We start from the raw sequence: 8,930 nt of genomic DNA, 5'->3' as shown, positions 1-8,930 counted from the left end.
CCCCGCCCCCCCCCCCCCACACCTACCTCCCATTCTTCAAAAGCATGGCGGATACCACCTGTGATCATTGAGATTTATAGTAAGAAGCATGTGTTCGGTCTTTGTCCTGGTTCCTGGCACAGAGCTCCTAAAACCCTTGGAATTTCCTAAGTGATAAGAGCTCTAAAGGTGGCTTGATACTCATAAGGAATCCTTTCAGCCACACCTGGGTTTAAGTTAATGAAGTTTGGAAAACACCTAGGAATGGAGGCTGGCTGCCAGGGGAGCCGACTGTGTGATTAGAAGGTTAGAACTTTCCGCCCCACCTCTGACCTCCAGGGAGAAGTGACAGGCTGGAGATTGAGTTCAGTTACCAGTGTCGATAATTTAGTCCATCACACCTGTGTTCTGAGGCCTCCCTAAAAGCCCAAAGGGAAGGGGTTCGGAGAGCTTTCAGCTTGGTGAACACACGCAGGTGCTGGAAGAGTGGCCTGCCTTGGAGAGGGCCCGGAAGCTCCCAGCTCCTTCCCAGGTGCCTTGACCTATGCGGCTCTTCCATGAGTTATATTCTTTTTATAATAAATAGGTGATCTATTGAGTTAACTGTTTTCCTAAGTTCTGTGAGCCATTCAGCAAATTAATTGAACCCAAGGAACCTCTGATTTATGGCCAGTGGGTCAAAAACACAGGTGACAACCTGGATGTGATCCTGGCATTGAGGTGGGGGACAGTCTTGTGGGACTGAGCCCTTAGCTTGTAGGATCTGATGCTCCCTCCAGGTCAATAGTATCCGATTGATTTATTACTTGGTGGCATGGAAGAAAATGCACATTGGAACTGGCATCTGAATCGTACCATCTTTTCCACTCAATCCCAAAAGTGGCTCCCACAAACCCAATTTATCCCCCACGGGGGTTCACACTGCTCCGTGGGTGAATCAAAACCCAGAGGACACCTGAGTGGCTCAGTGGTTGAGCATCTGCCCTTGGCTCAGGCCTTGATCCCCGGGTCCTGGGATCTGCCTGTGTCTCTGCCTCTCTCTGTGTGTCTCTCATGAATAAATAAATAAAATCTTAAAAAAAAAAAAAAAGAAAAAAGAAAAAAAGAAACTGGCGTTGGGTCTTGCATTCCCCAGAGTTAGGCTGGTACCACCACCTTCCCTGGCTTCCTCCCCTTCCTACGGCTCAAGACCTGCCTCTGGCCCTGAGCATGTTGAGCACATGCTTTCTGATGGTCTGGTTGCTAAGCCTCAGTTTCCTCACTGGGCTTCAGTTCTCATTGTGCTGAATAAGCATGTTGGACTAGAGTGATCTCTTATAGATCAAGTGATATAAGATGCTAAATTCTCACGTTAGCCTGGGGTACTCTTAAAGCTTCTGGTCTGGAGAACTCTTACACATCCTTCAGGCCCAGAGGAAACATCACAAGGCTTTCAGACCTTCCCAGGCAAAATGAGCCATTCCTGTTCTGTGCTGCTGCCACAGTGCTTTACGCACAGTTCTGCTTCAGCCTGTGGCCACCAGGCACTGGCTATTTTGGAATTCAGGACTCCTGGAGGCTCTGAATTTTTTGAAAGCAGAGACTCTGGGTGGGACCATCACAGGATCTCATGGAGCATGGCCCACAGTGGCCAAATGAATGAATGAATGAATGCATGAGTAAAAAAACGAATCCCTCAGTTTGTCAAGTTCATTCTCATCACCATCTACGATCAGAATGGTCAAGGTAAGGAGAGAGGCCTCCGTGGTATCCAGAAGGGAGCTCTGGCTGCCCAGCTATCTTAATCCCGGGCTCACAGCTGAGGTAGGGCAGTGGCAGGCACACCCCAGGGGGACCTTAGCCACTCAGATGGGTCCTGTCCCCAGGCCATCCAGCGTTGTGCTGTGCTGAGGGTGGGGATGCGGGGATAGGGTGGAGGGTGGAGGTTTGGGCGGAAGGAGCCTAAAGGGGAAAGTTCTTGCTGAACCTAACTCAACTAGCAACTAGAAAGCTAGGAGTGCCCTAGGTGTGTCTCCTGGGACCCTGGGGGAAAGGGGCCAGATCTGGCTGGTCTGGCCCGGAGAGCCTGTGCCTGGGACTAATTGGCTGGCCCTCCTTCTGCTGCTGGAGAAAGTCTTGGCTAATTTGCCGGAACGCTCTAGTTAAATGCCAATTAGGACGTTCTGTCCACTGCTTTCTTCCAATATATTAATAATATAATTAAGCATTTATTGCCTGCGCAAATTAAAAATTAACTTAAACGGACAGCCTGGAAAACTGAGGAAGTGACCACTTACGCCACCAATTTGCATCTCATTTGAGAATCAGCATCTAAACAGTCTAGGGTGCTGGTCTGGCCTCCCAGTGAGGGGCCCAGCCAGCTGCCAACAGCTGCTGGCTTCTTCTCCACGCCCAATCCCCTGATTCCGCCTGGCCTCCCCTCCCCACCCCATCCTAGGTGTGGAGGATGGGCTTTGCCCCAGATGAGTAGGAGGGCTTTCTGCTAAGCGGCCACCTTGGCTTCCAGCATCCCTACCCCCTTTCCTCAGGGGCGTATGGTATGGATTTCAGTGAAAGGAGATGCTACTGGGGGTGATGGGGGGGAGGTGAAGCCCCTGCCACTCCCACCCAGGATCGATTTGTCCTGCATTCCAGCCCAGGAGATGGGAAGCAGATGGTGCTGGAGTGGGGAGGGGAGGTGACCAAGGGACGAGGAAGGAGCCCTTCCCTGCAACCAGCCCTCTGGAGAGATGAGGGGCCGGGTCTCTGGGAGAGAACTGGCAGGGGACAGGTCCTGGCAGTTTCCTGGAAACAGGAGATGAAAGGATAAAACTCCCCATCTCTTCTCTGTCCCCAGTGTGTCTGACACGACAGGTGTGACACTGCTGGTTTTCTTCTCCAAACAACTGCAGGAGGGGACTTGGCAGGAAGGAGCAGGACAGCAGGGAGTGGGCGAGAAGGGGGAACTGGAAGCAGCCTGAGTTGTGCTCTGCTGCTGTGGGGCAGGGAGGCAGGGACTCGGGCCAGCTGGGGCGGGGGGGTTGGGGGTGGGGGTGTCCTGTCTCAGTGAGTCGTTCCCCCCCCCCCCCCCCCCCCCCCCCCCCCCCGCCTCCTAGGCCACCTGCTCTGAAGGCCTCCCTGTCTGTGCTTGCGGAGCCCAAGCCCTCTGCTGCCCACGGTCTTCCCGTGTGCGGGCGAAGCTTCATGGCAGCTTGTGAGTTGGGGTGAGGTCCCAGGAAGGACCCTCACCCCCCACCCCACCCCGGGGCGAACCCCTACAGGCGTCTGCAGGACTGGGGGACCTGGGCACAGGGTGGAGGCTCCCTTCCCTTCCCCACCATGCCGGCTCCACCCTGTCCCCGTGCCCACAGCTGTGAGAAGGGCACAGCGACTGCGGGGAGATGACGAGTGACGCACGCAACCAGGGTTGTTTTAAACACTTTATTTATAAAAAAGTACATTTTTTTTCCTCAGTACATTTTTCAACCCATCATTTTTTTTATACAAGTAAAAGGGGGTGATGCAAACACCCCCTGGGTCAGAACCAGGAGAACCTGTGCTGGGCTGTCCCCGGGGACCAAAGACGAAACGGTGACAAAGAAACCGAAGCCAAGGTAGAGCGTCGCACTCAGAGGTGAGGGGTGGCAGCTTCTCCTGGATTTTGTTTCCATTTATACAAAAAGAGAAAACCTTTTTTTTTGTTTGTTTCTGGCCAAGAATCCCATTTCCTCACAGCAGGAGTCAGAAGAGCAGCAGGCTGGTGGCGCAGGAGCCCCTCTGGCCTTCCAGTTGGGGCCATGAGGGCCCAGGAGCCCCAGGCTGGGCGGAGGCACAGGCCTGTCCCTCAGGTGCTCAGGGCAGGTGCAGGGCTCCCTGTGGGTGCGGGGACCTGGGAGGGACCCACCTGCTCAGCAGTAGGAGAGGGCTCCTGGTGGCAGTCGGGCTCCAGAACTCTCTCTGGGTCCCCAGAGGCCTGCGAGTGCTCCCTCCCCCCAGCGAGCTACCCATATCCCCCAACACAATTCCCGATTCCTCTGCTTGGAGGATGGCAGAAAAATTATTGCACCAGTGGCTTGGGCACGTGGGAGGGGGTTGGCAGAGGGGGCTCATGCCCAGGAAACAAGGCCCCTGTGAGTCTCTGTGGTGGCCTGGGCATGGGGAAATCACCTCTCTCCTATGTTCTTCCAGCAGGACCAGCCTGGTCCTCTGCTGGCTGTGCATCTGCGGGTGTGCACCTGGGCTTGGGTCTGCGTGTGAGGGGGGTGTGCCCCGTGGGTGCGTGGACTGGGCCTGAGCTGGCTGCGCTTGCCTGCTCGTGATCACCGATTCTATTCTGCTGCTTTTCAGCTCCTTCTGATGAAAGGGGACTCGGGTGGTTTGTGTACACATTAGAACAATATCAAAATCTTAAAGAAATGGGGGTGGAGGGGTCAAGGGAGTTGGGGGGGGCCAGAACAGGGAGGGTAGCAAGAGGCAAGGGGACAACTGGGGGACGCCTTGGCACGAGGAATACCAAGTTTATTTCATTTCCAGCAAAGGCAGAAGCTCAGCTCATGCTGGGGGTGTGAAGAAGCGAGATGTCCTTATCTCTCTTCGGGGCCAGGCCTCCCCTTGGCCAGCTGGGCTGTGTCAGTGGGCCCGAGAGCAATGCCCAGCTTCCCGCAGACTGGGGCGCCGAGAACCCCCACCCCCACCCCCGGGCCAGAGTGCCACCCCCTGCCTGCCTCACTGCTCTGCTGGGTGTGCTGTTGGGCTCCAGGCTAGGCAGGAACCTCCACATGGCCCACGCTCGTGGCATGGACTCCACAGTTTGTGCTTTGCTTGGGGGGAGGGTCTGGAGGTGTCTGAAGGGGGACTCAGTGCTTTGGCTGGGCCCAGGGGCCCTCCTAAGTACATCATAGAATGAGGAATAGCGGGTGGCAGTGGGGGATGAGGGAGACACAGGAGGGAGAGTTCTTTCAGTTTCATGGTTTCAAAGAGACAGAATGCCTTTATCAGGCAGGCCCCTGGGATTTCCTCCTGCCTGGGGGCAAGGAGACCAAACAGAGGGCCCAGAGCACTGTGAAGTGGGACTGGATGGGGCAGTGATGTAACATGGGAAAGGTCCTCTGCCCTGGGAGGGGAGACACTAATACTGCTAAGAGAAGCAGCCCAGATCCTCTGCTCCCCCCCTGCCCTGTTGGCTAGAAAGACCCCAGAATTTTCTCCCCCAACTCTACCCCATCTGGTACCCCCAATGCCAAGAGGGGAGAGCTGCCCCAGGGCTGGCATGGCTTCAGACTTCTGCTACGTGGCTACTGGGCAGCCAGGGCTGGGGCTAGGGCAGTGGGGGCCAGGGGAGGGTGGCCCAGCTGCTGGGCCCCGGGGTTGCCAGGGCAGAGACAGGGCTGGCTGGGGATTCAAGAGCAGCACCAGGGCGGGGAGGAGTGGGGCTGGGGGCTGGGGCTCCCTTGGGAAGCCTATGGCAGGGTAGGTCAGTGCCCGTGGGGCACAGAGTGGTCTGCTTCCCCCCTCCCCCCAACACTTGCCATCCCACAGAGCCCCTGACAGCCTGGGTTGAGTTAACTAGAACCCTAATGGGCAGGCATGAGCCCGCCTCTCTCATCCCAGGGTCTTTCCTATCTAGAGTGCTGGGGGGGACAGAGTGAGCAGATGGAGAGACTGAGGCACTTTGAGCTGGGGAATGGAAGGGGCTGGGAGGGGCCTTTCCCCCATTGTACAGACAGGAAGCCCTCGTCTTGGGGGACTGATGGGAGCCCAGAGCCCCATTCAAGGAGGGAATCTAGAACTCAAAGGGAATGCTTCCCCAAGGGTCCCCTCCTGCTGCCCCCCTCCCCCATCCCAGAATGGAAACCAGGTATAGCTGAGCAGGGGGTGGAAAGTGGCAAGCAGGAGCTTCTGAGTCAGGATCCCTGGCTCCCCCACTCCCCTTGCACTTTCTGGCAAGCCCAGAACATCTACATTGGCCTTGGCAGGTGAGGTGCCACCCATCCACACTCTTCAGCATCTGTATTTGCCAAGCTTCTGTGGGGAGGACTCCCTTCCCCATTGCCCTCCGTGGTGGTACTCGGTCACCTCGGACACTTGGACATCTAGGGAGCCCAGCCCTGACTCCCCAGGAGAATCAAGAGTTGCTAGCACTTGACAGATAAGGGAGAAATCTGAGAAACTCCCATGCTTAAAGAAGCAATTTAGGGCCAGCCCGAACTCCTAGGATAGGGGCACCAGGGGGCCCTGGTCTCAGCAGTCGCTGGAAACTTCTGAAGGCTGGCCCCACCCTCAGCTGGGAGGGGTAGAGGTGGAGCAGAGAGGGGTGGGCCCTGGCGGTGTGCAGCCTGGGAGGGCGTGTGACCCCAGGGGAACAAGGGGTGGACATGAGTGGGGAGTGTGCATGTAGGTGTCTGCGTTATGTGTTGGTAGAGGTGTATGGGAAGTGTGGGCCAGAGTCCACCTGGAATCCCACTATGTGGGGAGCAGACAGGGGTCAAGAGGAGAGACACACCAGAGCTGGGCCAACTTCACTCTGTTGGCCAATGAGGAAAAAAAATGTAAAACCAACCTCACCAGGAAAATACACTGCTCAAGGCCCTGGGTGGGGACCTCCCACTCGATTCACCTTACAAAGGAGACAACCCTGGGTGCTTTGGAGAAGCCTCTCCCTGCCTCTCGGGTGCAATGGCTGTCTAGACTGGGGGTCCAAGGCCCCGGCTGCTCACGGCAAGGGGTGCTGGGGTCCCTCTCCCTGGGAAAAGAGGAGCAGCATCTGGGGGTGGGGTGGGGCTTTCCCCTTGGAGAGCCCGGGCCCTCCACCCCCAGTGGAAAAGACACAAACAAATTCCAGTGTTGGGGGCGAGGGAGGGCGGGCTCCCCAAACCCTGCTGGGACGCCCAGGTACACAAGACGAGAACAGGGCTCCCCGCACAGAGGGCAGGCGGAGGGTACAGCAACACCAAAGCCACAGTGAACACAACACCATGGGGAGGACAGGGGTGGGGGGTAGGGAGGAAATTGTAACAAAGCCAGGTCGCACCTGCCCTGGGCTCCCCGCTCCCCAGGGGTGTGGGGCTGGCTTTGGGCAGCTGGGTGAGTCTCTGTCGAGCTCCTGGGGGAGCGGGCTGGGGAGGGGCGGGGGGCGTGCGGGTGGGGGCTGGGGAGAAGGGGTGCAGACGAGGCTCTGGAGACGGGGCGCTACACGTACCACTCCTTCTTGGAAATGAAAGACCCGTCGTTCTGAGAAACCATGTTCTCGGCCAAGTCCAGCTGCTCGGGGTCGTACTGGTAGCCCAGGGTCCGGTCCCCGTAGCCGTCCTGCCGGGCCTCGGCCTCGTCCACCGTGAAGTAGGGCCGCTTGGCGTCCTCGTCGTACTTGGGGTGCGGGCCGCCCACCTTGCGCTCGCCCCCGCCGCCCCCCTCCTCCTCCTCCTCCTCCTCATAGCTGCTCCCGCCCAGCGGCCCGGGCTTCTTCTCATCGTCCGAGTCGTCGGGGTACTGCAGGTTCTGGGCCATGGGCGGGTGGTGCTGGGGGATGCCCGCCTTGCTGTAGCCGTTGCCGTACACGTGCTTCTTGGTGCTGTAGTCGCCCTTGAAGGTGTGCCGGCGCCGGCGCAGGGCCACCACGATGCCGCCCACCACGATCGCCACCAGCAGGATGCTCCCCGCCACGCCCCCGATGATGGCCGTGGGCACCGGCCCGGCGCGCCGCCCGTGCTCGGGGGGAGACGGGGTGTAGGGGAACTCTGGGCAAGGAAAAGACATGGAGGGGGACAGTGTCAGTGTCTGCTGGGGGGACGGGGGGGGGCAGGGGGGCAGGGGAAGGAAAGGCCAGGGCGTGGGTGCGTGGCCCAAGGGCAGCTCCAGATCCGCAGGCCCCTCTGGGAGCTCCCATCCCCTTCAGGAGCCCACACGGCGCAGCGCCCTGCCCTCTGGGAGCCTTCACCCCTCCAGGGGCCCCCCACCCCTCTAGGGAGCCCTCAACCCTTCCAGGAGCCCACACTGCGCAGCGCCCTGCCCTCTGGGAGCCTTTACCTCCTCCAGGGGCCCCCCACCCCTCTAGGGAGCCCTCAACCCCTCCAGGAACCCACACTGTGCGGCGCCCTGCCCTCTGGGAGCCTTCACCTCCTCCAGGAGCCCCTGCCCCTCCGGGAGCCCCTACCCTTCCAGGAACCAGGAACCCTGCACCTCTTGGTGCCCCGCCCCTCCAGGAGCCCCCACTCCCTTCAGGAGCTCTCACTCCTCAGCGCCCCGCTCCTGCTCCTGCTCCTGCTCCTCCTCCTCCTCCTCCTCCGGGAGCCCCTACTCCCTGCGAGAGCTCCCACGCTCTCCAAGAGCCCCCACCCTTCAGCGCCCCACCCTTCCTGGGTGCCCCCTAACCCACCCTCTGGGAGCCTCCAACCCCTCCAGGAGCCCACTGGGCAGTGGTGTTGTAGTGGAAGTGAGAGGAGAGGCAGAGCCCTGGAGAGCCTCCACGCTGGCTTTCTTCTTGGCTGTGGTGCCAGCCCACCCGGGTCCCTGTGTCCCCTAGCCGCCAGTCACTGTCAGGCACCCGGGGAAGTAAGTGTGCTATTTATTTCTATTCAACACACGAGGGAAGGAGGCTTAGAGGGGTTAAATAACTTGCCCGAGGCCACCAGCCAATGATGCAACGTTGGTTCTTTTGCACGGAAAGCCAGTGTAAATGTTACCCCTGCCCCTCTGCCCGACCCTGCTGCTCACTGGGCGCCCCACGTCTGCTTCCACCTGCTCCCCAGTGCACAGGGAAGAGGATGGGTTCCCAGAGCGGCCCTGTTGAAGCCTTGTGAGTGCCAGAAACCAGGGCTGTGGTTCTCGGCTGCCGCCTGGGCCCGCAGGGCAAGGTGGGTGCCCAGGGTGCTGGCAGCCTGGGCTGTGAGCAAGATGCTCAGCATGGCTGTGCAGGAAGGGGGCACGAGCACGCGAGTCCATGGCAACGATGGTGTGTAGGGAGCACATGCCGG

The 8,930-nt window shown here is 59.1% G+C and overlaps 1 protein-coding gene across 2 annotated transcripts in view; it reads right to left on the bottom strand.

Annotated features, from left to right (window-relative positions):
- Positions 1-3,385: 3,385 nt before the first annotated feature.
- The window catches only part of NECTIN1 (nectin cell adhesion molecule 1), a 64,786-nt gene continuing 59,241 nt past the window's right edge, over positions 3,386-8,930 (bottom strand). For both annotated transcript variants that reach the window (XM_041770948.1, XM_041770946.1), the window contains one exon: positions 3,386-7,694. In XM_041770948.1, the coding sequence (XP_041626882.1) occupies positions 7,147-7,694 (548 nt within the window). In that variant the 3' untranslated portion in view covers positions 3,386-7,146. The remainder of the gene's footprint in view (positions 7,695-8,930) is intronic.

This window comes from Vulpes lagopus, chromosome 10, assembly GCF_018345385.1.
Source record: "Vulpes lagopus strain Blue_001 chromosome 10, ASM1834538v1, whole genome shotgun sequence".
In the NCBI taxonomy this organism is placed as follows: Eukaryota; Metazoa; Chordata; class Mammalia; order Carnivora; family Canidae; genus Vulpes; species Vulpes lagopus.
The sequence above is the reverse complement of the archived record's forward strand: the minus strand, read 5'-3'. Positions and strand labels throughout refer to the sequence as shown.